Genomic DNA, 20,559 nt, shown 5'->3' with positions numbered 1-20,559 from the left:
TCTTAGAAAGGATACTGAAAAAGAATTCAGATTAAACAGTGTTTAGAAATCGCCCATGCCCCCCCAAGAATAAAAGTCCGTTTAATAGCCAATCATGATGCAATTTAAAAGATACAAGTTAACAGGAATACTGTACATTTCACAACTTTACAAGTAGATGTGTTTGACAATTTCTGCACTTGCTGAGAATTAAATCAGCATCTGAATAGAGCCACATGCGCTATTTTTTTACTATCACACAGATTTCCCAAATGGGATTAGAGCTCCATTATTCTAAGAATTGTGCAATCACAAATATCTTCTTGTTCAAAGAACTTTATGATTAAGATCAAATGACATGACTGAGTGCAAGATGTAACTGCAAAGAATCAAGAGAGAACAAAAGGAAACAGGCTCAGGCAAAAACGTACACTAATTGAAGGTGCATTATTAATTCAATGATAAAAAAATACAGGGAGTTGATAATTATCCCCAAGTTACAGATTTTAAACTAAGAATTCAGAAGAAAGTCTATATTGAAATCTAAGAGAATATGGCCAAGTAAACTCAATGCACTTAACATTTGCCTAGGGATATCATAAAGGAGATCAAACCAGGTCTGGGACCAAACTAAAAGCTCCCACTATTTGGTTATTTGGTTATTTGGTGTCATCTTCTACAGGCAGGAATAAATTGTATAAGCATGACAGAAGAAACAAATGAAAAAGGAGTATCTGACAAGATAGTCCTCAATACATGTATTGCTCTATTCCCTGGGGCCGGAGTAATCTGAACTATACAAAGTACACTCATTAACTGGAGAAAAAAATGGTAATTTCATTTCCACAGAGACAAAAATGGCTCCATTTAAACGCTGGCTCTATCATTGACCTTCCTGTGTTTGTAGTCTACAAATCATATTAATGAAATGTAAGAATAATTAAAAAAAATAATTCAAACCTCAGTTCTTTAAACATACTTTATGCATGTGATTTCCACAAGATTAAGTGTTTAGAAGTTTAAAAATACCAAAAAGTGTCTAATTCACTATCTGTATAATGGGGATAACAACATGTTAGAAGGAAACTGTGTAGAGAAATACACTTCCCAGGTACTCAGCTAATGAGCCAAGCACACTGAGAAGACACCGCTAACAGAATTAATTCAGAATGTCATGGAAGGGTTTGGGTAGTATGCAATTAAAGCAGCAACCGTACACTGAGTAACTTAGAAAATGCAAAACAAACCAAGTAGCTACCACGCTCCATTTCCATCTTTAGCACTAAGGGAAAAATAGGATAAAATTACATAGACAGAGTTCACATCGTATTGTCTTTAACAATATATTAAATAATTGGGATTCAAATAAAATGCTGGTGTTTATCATGTATGTACATATACCATCATAATTAATCAGCAATGTAGCACTGTCAAAGTCAAGCCTAATACCTGGTGAAACCTGATAGGGTGATAGGGGTTTATTTTATTTATTTATTTAGGGGTTTTGTTTTGTTTTGTTTTTAGCAGAACACAGAGAGAAAAAGAAATGGAGAAAAGCTCTACAAATGTCTCATGTGATCTGAGACACAAAACCATATTTTCTGGATTCTCTGTCATACCACCACTAGAAATTCTGAAAATTGTATTTATTTAGCAACTCTGCTGATGATGTGAGAGTAGAATGTACTCCCTCTGCCATCACTGCACAGAGCCAACACTGCTAGTGGCTTAGAAAAAGGCTTATTTTGTCACAAAAATATGTGAGCATGACTTTCAATGTGACAAAAAAACAACTCTCCCCACCGACAGATTTGCCAGGTGGAAAGGTGACTGGCTTACACAATCATTTTTCCTACTACCACTACATTTTAACATACTAGCTGTAATTATAGTCTCTCCTGAGGGTCAGTTTTAGAAAATGTTGCCAGTTGTTTGAATCTCCCTCTGCTATGCATATCTATAATTATGTGTGAACATTTTCTTATGTGAAATTCATAACAGCTGACAGAGTAAACATATATACCAAGGTTTGGGGACAGAAGGGAAAGTCAGAGAGGCAAGGTGTTTACTTTTTTGCTTAGTATTGGAGCACAGTAGCTACAAATCCTAAAGAAACTAGCACAAAACAATGGGCTAGCTGGAATTAACGTCCTTCTGAATGATATTCCTTTAGGGCACTGATATCAGAGGCCGTTCAGACAAAAGACCAGTTAAGCCACAAAACCTCACCAGCTGCACTTCAGATGAGAACATCCCAAACTGACAAAACTAATGTATGCAATACTGCCAACACTCACTGGTTTGAGGTACCTAATCTGTTACTGGCTTACACCTAGATCCCTATACTCAAAAAGTTGTTGCTTTATCTACTTTTTTGTGCGTATACAATCCATGGGGGGGGGTCGCTTTTTTTTTTTCCTTTTTCATTCAGTATAGCTCTGTTTTTCCTTTCCGCGGTTCTCTGTGAAGTCAGACTAAGTTACAAGAATATTACACGAATCAGTATTAATATTGAGGGAGGAGATATAAGCCCCTGGTCCACTGCATTTTCCAACACCAGAAAGGTACTATTGCCAAGGAAGAAATAATGTACTTTTCCAAGTGTACTGTTTCAAGGATTCCCAACTCTTTTGACAGCACAGGACTTGGCTGGTTTGCCGAGATCCTCCTTTTCCATTAGCATCCACATAAAATTCCTGAGGCGGTTACAACAATTACTAACAAAGAAATACTGCTAGTTAACAGCTACTACCTACTAGGACAATTTAGCTACAGGAAATGAGGAAGAATCAACACCACGTGAAAAATCAGCACATACTTTGGAGAGAAACAGTTGTAAACCAACCATAGGTGGCAACTGCATGGAGCATTACTGACCTCAAAAATCTGTAGTTGTTTGTACTCAGAGACTTGATGTTTGAGGTCACAAAATAAATCAGAAGATGATAGAAAAACAAACAAAAAGAAGGCTTTGTAATCCGTTTACAAAAGTTTCTATGGTCCTAACACCAAATACAGGAACACTTGACTAAAAAAAACCCGAAACAAACAGAAAAACCTAGACTTCTGTTATTTTAAAAATTTAATGTGAGAAGATTATACCCACTGACTCTTGCCCTTGCACCCATTTTTAGTTCCTTCAGTGGAGTCTTCCAAGAAGTCCTACAATGCAGGTTTTTTTGTTTTGAACAGGGAACTCTGATTTACAGCTTTTTATATTTCTCCTTGAAGATCATCGATCCACATCACAGGACAAAATACAGTGCGCTCTCAGCTGATGACACTACTTATCAGCTTTCCCACTTGCGTATTTCCTTTACACCTTCACTTTCGCTTCTTTATTACTTTAAGTGACAAAGATGACCAAAGGGAATGATGTTGAGGACACCTCCACTTACTATCACCAGACTTCACTTTGAAAGAATGAAATCTATTCCCTTTGCCTTTAAGTATGAAAATATACGTTGACTTGGAATATATAAGGCCAAAAAAATACCTAGGTGACTGCTAGCCACTAAAAGGTTAACTTTCATATGCATTAGATTTGTTGTTACATTTTCTATTAGTGGTAGGTTGGGGTCTTTTGTGTTTTATTTTTTTCCCCACTCTCCCAAACAAGTTTACCAGACAACTCATTAAGGCATATAAAATTCAGGAAAACACATTTGTGAAGAATCAGTTTCACTTGTGAAGGACTTACTTTCTATTGAAATAAAAAAGCAGCCCATCTAAACAAAATATAAATACATTTCTGAACAGCAGACCTATAAAAGCCAATAAGACTAATATAAAGCTACTTTTTTCTCCCTCTTCATTTCAAAAAGGAATTAGTCAAATGTCTTGACCAAAACTTAACCTTTTCCGCTTATTATTCCAGTCTGCCACATCTACAGGAAATAGATCACCAAAACAGATGGAGTGAACAGATATTTTTACCTCCCAGTGGCTGAACACCAGCTGCGGACTGGCCAGGCCACTAGTTCTCTTCCTGATTTCATCAGCAAAACCAAAGCTTTCTGCTACTGGCAGGACTGCCTTAATAATAAACACATCCGTCCCCTCTTTCATCTCCTCTTGTAACACTCTGCCTTCTCTTTTGGACAAGACAGCATACACACGACCTGCAAAGACATAATAGACATAATTTTGATAAGCTTACCAATATATTTATATTCTGCATCACAAAGAGAAATACATAAATTTTTATTTAGGAAACTTCAGCATTAAATAAAATACATAATTTCTTTGGAGAAAATTCTTCCCTGTAAGTGGATCAACTAAGTGGACCCATTAAATTCAAACAAACAACATATTATGCCAGTACAATGTGCAGAACCCTATGAGTAACATTTAATAAATTAGTACTACTGTATGAATTGAGATAATGCTTGCACCAGGTGCATTTTATACAATCATATGGCTGTTCTTTAAAAGGCAGTTTGCCAGATTATGTGCCTAACTTCCTTTATTTTTTACAACCAAATATTTGAGAAACATTCCTAAGAAATATTACTGTGTTTCAGGAATCATATCTTTAAAAGTTTGTTTGGATCACCATATCCCTATATGATAGCTGTCCCAGACACTGCAGGGCTGTTCTAATCACAGAAAATTTGTTTGTCTGAAATACTACATATTTGTTATGTTTAATGTGTTCAATTATTTTTTTAATTAATTCAAGTTAAAGTTAGTCATGGATAATTTTTATTTTTCTTTCCCAAATTAATACTCAAACCAGTAAAATACAGTGTATATATCATGAAAGTAGCTGTAAAAATACCTATGTTTGACTTCACAGTAGGCATTAAGTTAATGTTTTAAAATGTTTCTGCAAACTTATAGGCTACGTATTCTACAGACAAAAACTAGCAAATACGTTTATGTTAAGATAATAAAACCAAGAAAACTTATGCACTGAAAAAATGTTTTAGGAATGCCTTCATTTAAAAATATGAATATTTAGTAAGTATTAGATGTACAAATAAACTTTAAAAGTACCTTGTAGTGAAGAACAAATTTATATCAATTTCTCAGTGGTTCAAACATTTTACATTATATTGCAGTGAATAAAAAAGAATGTGTACTGCTACCTTTTAAACATCTGGGCAAAACTGACTCTTACTGGAAATAATTAGAAATATACATTACTTCATAATGCATGCCACCTATTCTGACTTGACAGAAAGATATCATTAAAGATTATAGCCACATACATTGATTTGCATATATACTGTAAGCCTTTTGTGGGATACCGAAGGAAATGGTGGAGTGGGTTTATTTGCCTTTTTTTTTTAAATACAGAATCCGGTCCTTGTTCAGGAAATTCAGCACAAGCACACAGGCAGTATAGTTAAATCTTCCTGTCAGATGCAGGTAATGAAGCATCAGTTCAGCACCAATCATTTCAGAGTTTACAGTTCTCTAATAAAATGTGGGTTGAAGTGTTCTTTCTACCATCACTGACAATTTTATCTGCTCGTGCCCTTACCAGGACCTCCTCACTTTTCCTCTGACTGAACTTCACCTTGACTATGCACAATAATCTTCTTATTGCTCATGAGGAAATACTTCTATATTCTCCATTTAAAAATCAAAAAAAAGATTAAGGCATTCTGAAGATAAGTCATTGAGTTTGCCATGCATGTATCGCCTTTGTTAACATAACTAAGCAATTTCAAGGCTATGGGAATTTCAGTGAGTCCAGAAAATTCTCAGATACAAAAGGGTCATATCTCAGCACAGCTCACAATTCAGTAACTGCTTTAAAATGCAAGCTTAAACACACGCATTGCAAAAGAGCATCACATCATGGTCACTGGACATATACTATATATGTGCCACACAGTATATATTAAAGCCATTTGTTAAAGCAAGTAAATTCAAAACCAGGTTATTAATGTTATAATTAAGAATATTTTACTAATTGTTTTAACTAGGACTTAGAAAACTGCACACATATTCATGAGATAACTAACGTAACATTTATCGCAAAGCACTTTAGATGCATATATTTTATGGGCATAATTCACTGAAGATTATTCTTTGAAAACATAAAAGCCAGAAGACAATTTATAGCTTACTAAATGGTTTCTAGCTACATGTATTTCATCCAAGCAGCCTGGAGCATTGTCTCAGTTAATGCTATCACAAAGTAGTTATAGAAGGTCTTCAGTTTCACCACTACGGGCAGACTGTAGCATACTGAAGATATACTGGTTCTACCCTCTACCTAATTAGTTGAATGGATTTAGCAGCATCAATCACCAAGAAATACTATAAGATCTTCCTATTCAAAATAGTTAAAACAGTTATTTTGAAAATATGATACTACTTCAAAAACGGCTTCAATGTGCTGCAACATAACAGAATAAGTCTGTGCGTAACAGGCTCACTTTAAAAGACGTATTAAGTCCAGCTCCTTGAAATATTTAAGTCCTGTTCACCACTTTACTGAAAATGCTAGCAATTTAGTGAAAATGCTAGCAATTTTGGTACTCCCTGCCTACTAAAAAAATGAAACTTCATACTGGAAAGAAATACTGTGGAAGGATGAGAGGATCACCATTTGCGAGAGCCTAGGTGTCCCCATAAACGTCGCTAACAGAGAAGGAGGAGCTGCTCTTCTGGTTTGGTTCTGCATGTTTTCACTTACACAACCAAGCCAGAGACAACACTAGGAATTGACGTGAATTGCCCCCTAAAACACTCTGATCTAAAATTTTAATAACTTTATTTTAAAAGAAATAAAGACATAAGAATTGCTGTCAAAATCCAAACCCAAAAGCTACAACAGTCTGGTAAAGTCCTTTCCCAACTAAGGTTCACCGGCATCAGTAACATGAAAAGACAGTCTAGCTTTCAGTCTCCAGAACACAAAGGAGAGAAGGGAAGAGATCAAAAAGTAGGAATATTAACATGCAAAAGCTAATAATAATTAAATATGTGTTGCTAGTTAGGACCATTCTTCCACTTTTGGGAGTTTACATAGAACTTCCATAAAGCAGGAGTGTGTAAAAATGGATTTTTTTAGTGAACTAACCATAGGAACAAGATGCTCAAAAGCATAACCTACTGGGAAACATTAGGTATATGCAGGACCCAAGTCTAAACCCAAGGCCCGTTACACTGGACATGTATAAGCTTGCAACACATTTCTGCGTTCCTCTCTCCTTTCACCTCTCCTCAGCTCCAGTTGAGTTTATTTTCATGGTTAGAATTGGAAAAAGCTTTATATACTGAGACAACTAACATAAAAGAACTAGCTTCCTCAGAAGCTAACATCTTAGAAACTACCAGATAATACGAAGATACATTAAACTCAACTGGGTATATGGAAGACCAACTGAAAGAATTCAAGTTACAGAAGCCAGTTATTTATCACATGCCGATTGCCAAGTCTTAGCGGGTAGCATGCATACTCTTCACTTCCCCTAATGAAGATAAAATTTATTAGCTTAAAATTCCACAATAAAAATTAAATCCATGAATTTGTAATTAACTAAGTGCATGTCCATGGTTATTACCACACAACTCACATTCATTAGACTGGACTAATTTGCTTGCATGTCTGAGTCCTGAATTACACTTATTTTTTTTTATATATATATGCACATTAAAAAACCATGTTTCCATTTGGTTTTATGGCACAACTGACAAGCTGATGCATGTTAATTACATCACTATCAAAACAATCATGCTTTTTTAGCAGCAGGCATTTTCAAAAACAGCAATTCATACAGTGTTTCTGTGGTTTGAAAATTGCTATCTTACTTATAGTTTGACATAAGAGATTCAGAAGTATTGTGCTAATGTGCTCCAGAAACAGTAATGTGTAACACTACGAAGTGGAATTTTGACAAGCATTCTTACATGTTGAAAAATAATTAAAGATAGTTTAACAATGCAGAAGTTCTATGTCATAGGAAGTTGTAGCTTAAGGTAGGATGCTAATAAGCTTACTGGAGGACACCTTTTACCAGGCCCACTAAAGAGTACCTCCAGAAAAGAACAGGATCAAGCATTCAAGCATCTGTAACAAAGCAATTGTTCATTCAAAGGCATTTATTTTCTCTACATACAATTGTAGATTTTGCTCTTCAGACCAATTTGTTTTGTGTAACTGCTGTCATTATGCTTGTGTGCACAACAGTGGAGATTTTTACAATAAATAACCAAATCTTTAATTATTGTATGAGGGATACACTATAATTTCTGTCATGAGTCAAAGTAAATTTGCTGATAGCTTAAATGCAATGGAGTCAGTTTTAAAGGAAATCTTGGTGCATTGGATCAGATTCAGTGTGCAAGCAGTTCCCATAGAAAACTCCAAGAACAAATGTTAGGCTAAGTTAAGAGGTGTTTAAAGTAGGTCATAAAAACAAGTTTAAGTAGGTATAAGTGGTAAAGTAATATAAATGACACAAATTTGGTATGCACTGGGTTTGCAAAGTGAGCAACTTGCATACCAGAAGGATACAGATGCTACTTTAAAAAAAGAAGTCTACCAACTGGGCTGTAACAATAATTTAAGATTCTCTCTTCTTTTCTGATTTTACTTCTATATTGATTATTACATTAACTTAAAACATCTTGAAATGGCATTAACTGAGATTCTGCATTAATTTTACAAACAGGATAGGCTTCCTCATCTCTTCATGGAACTAATGCTTAATTATGAGGCACAATATTGGTATTCGTGTTTACTGAAGTTGCTATTACAAAAATTTCTTAAAAAGGCAACATTTTGTATCTTGCGCTTCCAAAAAAGTGTAGCACTGCTACTTATGCATGCATATGTTTCAGATAAGCAAAAACAATGCTAAATTTTCATTTAGAACAGCATAAATACTACAGGCATCAGAGACTCGTACAAATCTACTGATGAACTATAAAAAACCTCTGAAAATTTTTAAGTTATACTTTCTGATTCTGTCTAATTTATAAAACCTCACCTTGGAACTCAGAAAGCAAATTCTTGACAAAGGTTTCTTTGTCTGTCTTACCTAAAACTTCTGCGGTAGCCATAATTTCACATGTGTACATTGCTGCCATGAGCCTCTGTGGTTTTGCTTGCAAGGCGTAACGACAAGCTTCCTTCATGGTGGCAATCAGTTGTCCAGAAAAGGGACCATAACAATCTGCAAGTGAAACTTCTCCCTTGTGTTTACTAATTTTCTCAGGTGATTTCGGAACACTTTGACTGCTGTCCTGGTGTTCATTTGCACTGCAAACTTCATCAGTGCAACTGCTAGTTAGAGTAGCATCTTCATTTTGTTTATGTTCTATGGCATCACGTTCCCCTGAATCGTGACTACTAGTTGACAGAATCTCTCCAACTTTATTCATTTCCCATTTTTCCACTGTAAAACAAACACCCATGAGGGGTTCTTCACACATGGGTCCTGAAAGTGTGGCCAGCTGAAATCCACTTACTATGCTGTTGTCAAAGTCTCTATACCTACTTACTTCTTTCACAGCATTCCCAAGGCACTGCCACACAGACCTTTTATAGCCCTCAAAATTATATAACAAAATATTAGGCCCGCACTTCCTTGGTCCAAATGACCAGATCTGATCAACAGCATTTCTCCACTTTCTTCCCTGCAGATTTTGCTCCAACTTTTGTTTGAATTCCTTGATCCTATCAAGAGTCTTCTGATTTATCTCATGGGTTTTTTTATCTTCATTCAGAGATGTGTTGAGTTGCTCCATAGTTCTAATTAAGTCACTGTTTTCTTCAAGAAGTCGAGTTACCTCCTCAGGAAGCGGCATTGCTCTTACACTGAGAGTGGCTTGTTTATTTGGAGTGGACATTGTAACAAGCCCATCTGAATCAACTTGAATTCCTTCAGGAACTTTATTTTGGTCCTCTTTTGTTTGGTGTATAACAGCAACTTTCTGCTGTTTTCCTATTTCTTCATTCACCATATCAACTTTTGGAGGTCTTGTTATAGTCTCTCGGAATGGTATAATAGGTGCTGACACACTAATCTGTACCTTTGCAAACCTATAAATAAAGTTTAAGAATTAGTTTAAAATTACAAAAATACTTTTAAACTTGGGGAGGGGGGAAGGTAGGGCAATGGCTTTAACATGGAACAGATGTTCATGAATAAATCTGATTGCAAAACAGATTACTAGATAATGGACTTCAAACTCTTAAGAGTCATGTACTTCAAAAAAGCAGCATTGCCTCTTATGTCTTTAGAAATATTTGGAGAGGAACTGAAGAAAATAAAAGAAAAAGCATCGCTGTGGCTCTGTGTAAATCACCAATTCACCCACATGTTGGAAACTACATGCTGTTGTTCTCTCCCCTCAAACGAAATACAACAGAACAAGAAGAAAATGAGAATAAGGACAATCAACAGTATGAAAGTACAAGCAGCCTTCAGATGGTTCAAGGATACAATAGAGGTCTACAAAATCATGAAGGGCATGGGGAAGGCTGATCAGGATTAACTGACAAATCAAACCACAACGGGCCTCAAACTGTCCCTGAACTGAAAAGGATTAAGGCCCAGGAAAGCATTACGGTTATTCTGGTTTTACTCTTCCCCAGACATGTGCTCAAGGCCACTCTGCTGGAGATATGATACTGAACAAGACGGACACCCTATGTGAACAAGTACAGCTGTTCTTACAGTGAGATGCTCCAAAAAGAGCACTGTGCAAGCTGAACAGGCTTTTGTAAAGAAGCGTGGAGCCACGGTTCTGTAATCTTGTCAGTTCAGATCAAGTACTCCGCAGCTACGAGCGCTTGGAGAGCTGATACTCCCGTTTTCTCCATCCTCCTGGCATAGCAGACTCAAATCTGTGCACAACACTGTGCTGCCCAGGTACACAAAACCAGCACTGCAGCACAGAAGCACAAGGAGGATTAATGTAGGGGAAAAAAGGCCCCTAGTGACTTCATACTGTGATTAGCTAGTGGAAACCTTAACCACTATTCTCCTTGCAAACCTAAAGGACCATTCATAATTTTGATCTTGTTAACAAATGTAAAAATACAAATCACTATTCTGAAGGTAGAAGTCAATGACTGCCCAAATTGGAATGCCTTTAAGTTGGCTCGAGGAAGGGAAAACTTTCAAGTGAAATAGCTACGCCTGAGTATCACCACATACAGACACATTCGTTATAGAATTATGCCAGATAATTATTTCATGTATAGACCTGTCATTAGTAGCAGCCTTTTCTCTGCTATAAAGAAAACCACAATCCCTCTCCCTCACACATCCCAAGTAGCTTTATATTGTACAGTTGCTTCAATGAAAATTAAGTGGTAATTATTTTTTTTATAAAGTTACATTTGTGACTACAGCTTTATACAAAACTAAAACATAAGAAGAATAAACTATGGGAGATAATTAAAATAAATTGACCATTAACTACTGACAAAAATTAAACCATCAATTCTATACCAGAAAGCCCTATTACTTCAGGTCATTAAACACTTCTCAGTTTGTTAGAAGAGTTTATATTGGAAGATTCACAAAGATAATAAAATTTCCTAACGAAAGAAAACAAACAAATTTTAAATGCTGTGGATGAATCTTATTTTTTGACTAATTAAAAAAAGGTAAATTCAATTTTTGCCTTTAAAGGACCACAGAGCACAAAGTAAAATGGGGTATGAGACAGCAGGTGAAGATTTTGGTCTTTTACCACGCTAAAAGAAAAGAAAAACTCTTACCAATGCAGTTCAGCCTGTTTAACTATAATTTATAGTCTGCTTTGCAAGAGTAATAGCAATTTTTAAAGTAATTATTTTGGGTCAAGAGTTGAAAGATACAACCTAAAAAGCTTTCTTTTAAAGTAAGTTAGGAAATACCGTACACAGTGACAAAAGCCTGTGTTGGAAATAAAAATATTACAAAAAAGTACAGCAGACCACAATAAGACAGAAGTTTCAACAATATTGTAGTATTGGCATTTATAACAGTGATAAAGTGTGATTATTGAGGAACTGACATTATTTTCACAGCAATGTTATTAACCAGCAGCATTTTTTTTCAGATTAGTCTGTATTTATTAATTATTTGTCTTGAAGTCAGTACTCTGCAGGAAAACTACACTTTAAAGGGTATTTCACAAGATGAGAAAATTTAATTACTAGTGATTAAAATGCTCCAAAAGTAAAACCTTCGCATCTTTGGGTATGCCAACGTGTTATTTTACCACCCAGCTTGGAAGTGCCAGATTTGTTAGCTCTTTCATATATTTAATAAACATCTCTATATTTATTCATAAAGGAATCTTATCTTCAAGCACAACTTCATGACTTCAAAATATACTGTATGGTATTTTGTCTGTTTACTGTAATCACAGGAGCTGAAAATTGCTAATGGCACCACGGCAAAACAGTTTTTTTTACAACTTGGAAATGGATGTTTATTAAGTGCATATAATCAGCATCTTGTTTAAATACATTCAGAATTTAACTAAGCTGAAGATATTGGAATGTTGAAAGCTTCCCATCAGATCTGGAAAATAGCCTGCATTTTTCACTTCATCTGAAGGGGAAAAACAATAGCCTCATAGCAAAAACTTCCAGGAAACACCTTGTTTAGAAATGAAAGGTTCCTACCACTGGTAAAATGGTAACCCTGTGCCTTCAAAGGTTTTTAACAGCTTTTTCTAGCTATATCATCTAATTACACTCTGCTGATTGTTATCTCACTGCTACAATTACAACCCGTGGTATAGCCAGCTAGCACCAGATCAATGAAGAATGGGTTTTGGTTTATCTTTTGGGTATGAAAATAATGTTTTTATGCCAACTGATTAGGCTCAGTTTTTATAACATATGGAGAAAACAAGACCATAATTGGAGTGACCTGCTTCTAAGGCCCAGATGTTGTTTACCTTTATTTATACAACATTCCTGCCAATTAATGGTTATATAGAACTATTTTACTATACAAATAGAAAGTTAGGTTTTGGATAAGTCACTGATCCCTATAAAGGAGGTGCAGTTAGATTTTCATGCTGCTATAGTTTACATTCAAAACCAAAATTAATGAAAATCATCTTCCAGCATGCGTGACTTAAAGGATGAATTACTTACATGATTGCATGTACATCTGTGAGGCTTAGACAATGCATTCAGGAACACTCACACTTCAGTTTTATCTCATTCTAACATTGAAATATTTTGCTGTAATCAGTTTTAGAATAGCCACTATTCTGCATCAAGCCTCAGTTCTAATTAGTAGTACCCACAGCTGAAAGCTCGTGGGTGAATAGCTACCTGCAATAAAACAAACACAACTGCTACCACCTGAAATCATAGGTAATTATATCCAAGCAAACAAAGCTTAAAGTAATTCATCAGTTTCAATCTTTATAATTTCCGCCTTGAGAAACAACCACAGGTTCTATTTTACTGGAGGCTACATGGACCTAGGAGCTCTAAAGCAATTTACCTGAAATACTTCACAAGTCTGGGAACAGTGACGATTAACATTATCTCTGTGATGGGTAACCTTGGTATTTGAAAACCCCCTTTTATTAACCTTTGCACTAAGCCTTCATATGAGGTACAATTCATTGCATCAAAAATTGCTCCGAACCGGATTATTTAAGAAGCTATTAGTCTAAATTCCAAGAAAAGTGCAACTCGAAGGACAAAAAAACCCTCAAGCTAGGATTGGGTCTGGATCTTTCTTGTAACTAAGCTTGAATAAAAACTGCCAAGGGTTACGACACGGCAAATGGAAGTGAAGCACTCAGGCAACCCGCATTAAGTTAGCAGAAATAATTTTGTCCTTTGGTCTGATAACCACTATTATAACAGTTTCACAATATAAAGCTGTGTTTTAAAGTCGGCTGAAACACTTTAGGCATGTCAAATGATTTGAGTGATGGCAAGAAAAAAGGAAGAATGATTTATTACATTTATGTGACAGACTCCAAGTTGAGAGTTGTGTATCCTTCTTAACCACCCATGAGGTCTGAGCAGGTTCATTAAATGACAACAAAAGGACTAACCAAAACTTCCTAAGTTCTGGTAAATTTTGGCAGTGATAAAAGTTGCAGACGAAAAGCAAATGTAGTTGTAAACTTCATTTCCATGGGCCCCAAAAACAGGAGATGTACCCTTTTTACAGTTTTTCCATGCACTTGTATTAGACTAAAAAAAATCCCAAACACCCTCCCCCCCTGCCACCACTACTACTACCATCTTCATTCTCTTTGTTTCTCATTCTGAACAGGGTAATTTAATCCCCAAACACTTAGTATTTGCAATGCTCTTTGGACAGAAAGTTCTAAAAATTTCCATTGTAAAATGCAGAAAAGAAAATGTTCAAAGGCAAAATTTACTACTCTATTCAAAAAGAGCTAATTAGGAAGAAAAAATAAAAATAAATTTAGGGAAGTTAAACAGAACATCCATATTTAATAATTTAGATAAACGCAGATGACTGATCTTTTATTTGTTTCCATGTCTCTTCAAATCTTTTACAAGTATCACTTGAACATAAGTTTATAAATACACACTGGGAAACCTAAAATTAAATATGTACCTTTGGAAAAGTTTGATTAGAATCTTGACAAAGACAACTCAGTGTAGTTTCAACTCAGCAGAACCTCCTCACTTTCTGTTATTACTCCAAAAATATCAAATTTTCAAAACCCTGTTGATACAATTACGATAGATGCTGAGATCAGAATCCTGCCCCCACTGCTTCAGTGTGACTTAAGCATTTTGAATAAACTTCCCCAATATTTTGGGGGGAAAACTTGTGGGTCACGTTTTAAGGGTATTATACACCACCTTGACCCCTAGGTCACAATTTGCTATTCCAAACAATGTGCCTTTAGAACAAACGAAACATTTGTACAGAAGCATACATATAGCCAATATAACTAACATTTCAGACCACGACTTTTCCTCTTCACACTGTAATAGTTAACTAACGGAAGTCTACCACTGTCAGAACTCACGAGGAATGGCGCAAGACAGGGATCCCATTCTTCACTTTTCCATCCACACACTGCGGAGAGAAGGAAGGGACAATTCTTGTCCCAGGAGCTAGTATGTGAGGGATGGCAGCTAAGATATGCTAAGTCGGCAGAGACGGCTAGGAGCATGAGCTGGTGAACACACTGGCTCCCAACTCTTTCGTGAGCTGATACCCAAGTGAGAAAAAAGGCATCATGAACCATACGTCAAGTCCAAGGGAGTCAATGGTGGGAGCGCTGCTACTCTGTGCCCACAGGTGTTTCTTCTTTCTGCTACAAGCACAGTGTGTTTATGTGCTTTGGTAGTTTGCAAAACTGACAACTTTTCTTGAGGAATACAAATAAGGGACACAAAGCAGTCACTCTTAGCTGTTTACAGTTCTTTTAACAAAAGCCAAGTTAGAGGACAACTCAGAAACAAAAACAAAATTATGTTTACAAAAGGTTAGGCATGTAAATATAGGGACTGCTACTAGCTGATCACTATAATCCTATTTCCCCATCACATAGGTAGTTGGTTTGGTTTTTTTTCAGATTTTGACCAGTGCCCATAATAAAGGCATTTATACATCTTCCTATGCAAACTGCAGCTTAAGACAGGTGCAACCAGTTTTGCTCTATTTAACACGTTACATTCAAGCAAATTGTATTGATAAATAAGACTATCTTTTCAAAAGTGGTAAAAATGTGTTGCACTAAGTTGTTATGAGGATAATCATTAAGACATACATCCGATTTTATAAGTCTGACTTCCATAAGAAGTGACTGGTGTCTGATATTAACTCAAATGAATATGGTCACGTTAAGACAGACGTTCAACCATCCATCATCAGGTTTGCTTTTTGGTTTAGGAAGAAAATGACAGTAAATGCGTGTGGACAGAAGCATCAGAATTTTTTCAGTAAATGAAGTTATAGGAAAGGATGGTTTCAGACAACTGTTCTTCTACTATTTGAAGAAACATTAAAAGATGCTAAATGTACGCATTTAACCTTGCAGAAAATACTGCTTATAAGTAAGAGAACAGATTAACATTAAAAAAATCAACATGAAGAACAAAGGAACAGGATAGAGTGCACACACACGATTTTAGCCTTGTTGCTTTCTAATTTTTGAGAGTTCATTTATCAGACGTGATTCCCTTCATAGTTTTTATTTTGCACAAACGGTACAGTACATTCTTAATTGGACTCCTGCACCTATTGCAATTTATCATTTCTAGAAAGTGCCCAAAAGGCGTATAAGATGTATAAAAGTGATGAGCTAGTGGCTTCTGCCCAACTGCAAGTAATTTTATAGCTACAAAAAGGTACGTTTATGATCTAATGCTAAAAACTGTTGGTGGGTGAAGCTTCTATTTTACCAGAACATAAATCAAAGATATGCATCTGACAAAGAAATACAACAGACACCTACTGAACTAAAAATATTTCTTCCTCCTTGCCCCTCTAACCTTTCTTTCAGGTCATCCAAGCAACGCTGAAGATGAACTTCTCCTGCTGTCACTAGCACATGCTCTCCTGTCTCCTGGATTAGAACTTGGACACATGGATCAGCTTGGTTTAAAAGCTTCATTCCTCTGACCAGCTGAGGCATATCACCTGGCAAAATAAGGTATTATTATCAAAGTAATACTGAAGAAAGAACACTTGAAGTAGGATATACTTAAAAGGAAGAACAGTAACACTCATTTTTATGGAAGTCTGAAGACAAATATGTATTTTAGAAACACTCAAAAACTTTCAGCTAAGTTCTGAAGTTTTTCTGTGGGGAAATTTCTGCTTATGAATCACAAAGAGTGGTATAGTTAAAGAGCAGCAACCAAAGACATAAACTATACTTATAATTTGTCACCAAGAATTTATATACTGATGATAAAATTCACATTATACAATTATAGCCATGGTACACATTTGGCTACGACTGTGTTATCTTGCTTCCTATATACAATTAACCACAGATACAGCTCATAAACTGCTCACAACCAATAAAAAATTTGAATGTTATCAATATGAAGTGATTAAAAATTTAAGAATTTCACTCCTCATTTTCACAAATTATCAAGAGATGTAACCTCTCTTATTTATTAAAACTATTTAAAGTAATCTTTCAGTAAATAATTGTATTTTCTTGCAATCTTTCATGGCTAAGTGTAGCAACCTGTAAACTGCTAATGCTTAAAACGCTCCAAAGACATAAATAATAACATGTTAACTTTACTAAAATAAAAGCAAACATTATTCCACATGGATTACTTAGAAGGCATAAGAGCAAATGAAGCACAGGAAGGATTTAAACTAGCTGTAAGCCACTGAAAAGCTTTAATGATATTACAACCTGAAAAAGGTAAAAATTGGGAATGTGAGAACTTTTCAGTGAAACAGAACACAGTTGTCCCTAAAACGAAGGTGTTTAAAAAGAGTTGCCTTAAAGTTAATAGAGATTGAACAACCACAGCTGAGTCAAATTTGGCTAGATTACACCAGAGCTATGCATAAACACCTCATGGCAGCAGCCTTTCATAATTAATACAATTTAAAAAAATTAATTATGATTCCTTTTTCTTATTTTACATATGGGGTGAAGAATACCCACAGGCTTTCTAGGAATGCATATTCATATATAGAAGGAAGAGTGACATTAAACTTGTCATTTACTTGGAGATTTTTAAAAGAAATATGATATTGTAAACTTGTAAGGGTATAATAGAAAAGTATCCTTGAAAACCAGACATAAAAATAAATGAAGAGTGGAAAAAACACAGCGTTAGTTCACATGGCCAACACAGTTGAAGAAAGACTTTCAATCTTGTCTTCTGCACTGAGAGGGATGAAAAGATTATTTTTTTTTTCTTCTTTTAGAGCTTAAGGTAACGATATATGAAGATTTTGACATGACTGTGAAGACATACAGTAATTTTGTAAAATATACATAGGGAAGTAACTTGTATTTATTTGACTCATTTTTCCAAATAAGCAAATGCAGTTTTGAGGTAGGTTTGCTGTGGAAAGCTAGGGCTCTCACACGAGACAATGTGTTAGGGCCACCTCAAGACTATATGCAACTCACTGGACAACTGACCGCTTTAAAGCTGAGCCCGCAATGGCCAAATTTTGCCCGTCTTCCTGTTATTGCAAGCAGCAGCTGATTTTCAGGAAACTTTTGCAAGTGTAGCTACCTTTCAGGCTTCTGTCCCTCTAACAGATTTAATTCAAACCACAGATTCAGAAGTTACCAGGGAGGAGAAATTAAGCAACGGTGTAAGAATGATATAGCTTCGTCTTCTTAAGGAAAAAAAAGTTACCCCAAAATCAGTCAGTAGTTATAGAATTACATTCCTTTAACATTTTCCACTTATTACTACCCTCAGTAGAACCAGTCATTTCCAATACTTTCAAAACTGCTTTAACAAATGCAGGATGTACAATATATGATTATCTGTTATTCAGACACCTGGGACAAATAGCTGCTAAACTGTCCAATCACTCTCTAAAAACCATGTAATCTTAGTGTTAGAGTATTTCGTAACTGAACAGAAAGCTAGTTATTTCAGTTGTACTAACACTATAATGACAAATGGAAATTGGGCTGAAATTCAAATACAGCCAGAGATATACTACTCACTGGGTGAGGGGAGAATAATCAGTATGGCAAATCTGTACCACAAGTTTAATGGTGTAGCATAAAGGAATGTCAGCAGAAGTGAAAAACCCAAAGCAATACTTATCTTCAGAGTAAAGGAATACTGAACCTCATGCATCACATAGTGTCTTACTTGTGGAACAGCTAAGTCTGACCATAAAGGGCACAACAAGGTCTTCTGTATCTCCTCACCTATTGAGACATGAACTAGCCAGCTAGAAGAATTCACAAGGACAATAAAGCATGGCCCTCTAGGTGACGTATTTATTTGTTTTATACTGGGTCAGTCTCTGATTCAGTGGATCATAAACAAGCCAAAGGTGCGAAGCTGCATTGCTGCCACATTGAATTTGCATTACCTTCCCCATTCTGCTTCAAACTTACTTGGATGTTTTGGTTCAACAGCTACCCGCACAATGGGTGTAGCTTCAAAGTTGAGAGGTGTAAAAGGTGGACAAGCTGGCGACGTTGACAGTGTTGCAGACTTCAGCACAAAATCTTGCAGGCCTCCTATTCCTACAAGAAATAGGGGAAAAAAAAAGCAAAACAACAACAAAAAAATCACCCACTGTCATATTAAATGAGACTAAAGACATGATCATCAAGGTTTAAAGAAAAGCTGAAATTATTCTAATTGCAAATATAAAATTCAAAAATTCCTCACTGTTCATGTAAAGTATCTGTTAAAATATTTGTGCATAATCTGGGTACTCAAGTCTCTGGTGTGACATTTGATATTTAGTCTCACAGTTCCCATTGCATTCCCTCTGTATTTTAAAAAGGCATGTTTATAACTCTGAAGAACAGAAAGAACATGAGGACTTTTTTCCCTTCTAATATGTCCAATCCTTTGTACAGCTCAGACTTATTTTTGGCGGTTTAAATTTAGAAAAATTTAGATTGCAAGAGCCCTCCAAAGGTCATCTAGTCCAACCTCCAGCTCAAAGCAGGGCTAACTTCAAAGTTAGATCAAGTTGCTCAGGGCCTTGCCCAGTCAAGTTATAAAAACCTTTAACGATAGAAACTCCATAGCCTCTGTTGGCAAGCTCCTCCAGTGCTTAATTACCAGTGCTTATTGTGAAAAATGATCTATTTTTTTCTTCCCACCCCCCCATGCCTATTTGGGATTCCCCTTTTCCGCAACTTGAATCTTGTAAAATTTAACTTATCACATAGCAAGCTATTAATTCTAATCCTAATATGTTTTATAATGCTGGCAAGTTGGAGAAAACTGAGCTTAAACTGTAGCGATAAGGAAAAAAAAATGGAAAAAAATATTAGCTATAAATCTGCAAAATAGCTGCTGTAAATGCATACTGAGTCTTGGCTCACCGGCTGGCACATTTAAGACAATTTGAAATTATTGCCTTCAAATTCCTAACCAACAGGACATCATTCATAATTTAGTTAGAGCTATAAAAGCACTATGAGAAGTGGTTGAGTAATAAAGACAACAAATAAAGCTGATACTGATATATACAGTCACTTTTCCTGATTCTCCCTCAATCATAAGCAATAAGCATTGCAGTACTTCTAACGAAGTATAAATTAAATATACGTGTAACTTATTACAAGAAAACTAAAATCTTTAGGTCATCATCTATACCTGCTTAAAAATTAAATTTGCATTTGTGGACTGTTGTATATTTGTGCTCCTTCCTCCTCCTCTCCTACACGCCTGAGTAGTAACAAGCAGAGAATTTCTTGACCCCAGCTCCTCATTATCACCCTAATACTTTTCCAGGTTCTTTTTTGGCTTAGTCATCTTTATTTGAGGCCAGAAACAAAGAGGGTGAGCTTCCACCCAATGAGATCATGGGGGAGTTTAAATTCTGAAGAGCTAGTCTGCTGCAGAGTTATCATCTGCAGAATCAGGCTGTTTCTACAGCTCTGAAGGCTGAATGTCTGGCCAGTAGGATATGCCAAAACCCAAAATGTCCCTATTTAAGAAAACCTGCCTCAAATAGCTGG

The 20,559-nt window shown here is 35.8% G+C and overlaps 1 protein-coding gene across 1 annotated transcript in view; it reads right to left on the bottom strand.

The window, feature by feature from the left end:
- The window catches only part of EFL1 (elongation factor like GTPase 1), an 81,142-nt gene that overhangs the window by 9,615 nt on the left and 50,968 nt on the right, over positions 1-20,559 (bottom strand). Inside the window, exons 15-18 of the mRNA XM_082489097.1 lie at positions 18,973-19,104; positions 16,400-16,547; positions 8,982-9,985; positions 3,916-4,100 (exon numbers count right to left, since the gene is read on the bottom strand). Coding sequence (XP_082345223.1) covers positions 3,916-4,100; positions 8,982-9,985; positions 16,400-16,547; positions 18,973-19,104 — 1,469 coding nt within the window. The remainder of the gene's footprint in view (positions 1-3,915; positions 4,101-8,981; positions 9,986-16,399; positions 16,548-18,972; positions 19,105-20,559) is intronic.

This window comes from Vanellus vanellus (assembly GCF_965231255.1).
Source record: "Vanellus vanellus genome assembly, chromosome: 11".
Classification (NCBI taxonomy): Eukaryota; Metazoa; Chordata; class Aves; order Charadriiformes; family Charadriidae; genus Vanellus; species Vanellus vanellus.
The sequence above is the reverse complement of the archived record's forward strand: the minus strand, read 5'-3'. Positions and strand labels throughout refer to the sequence as shown.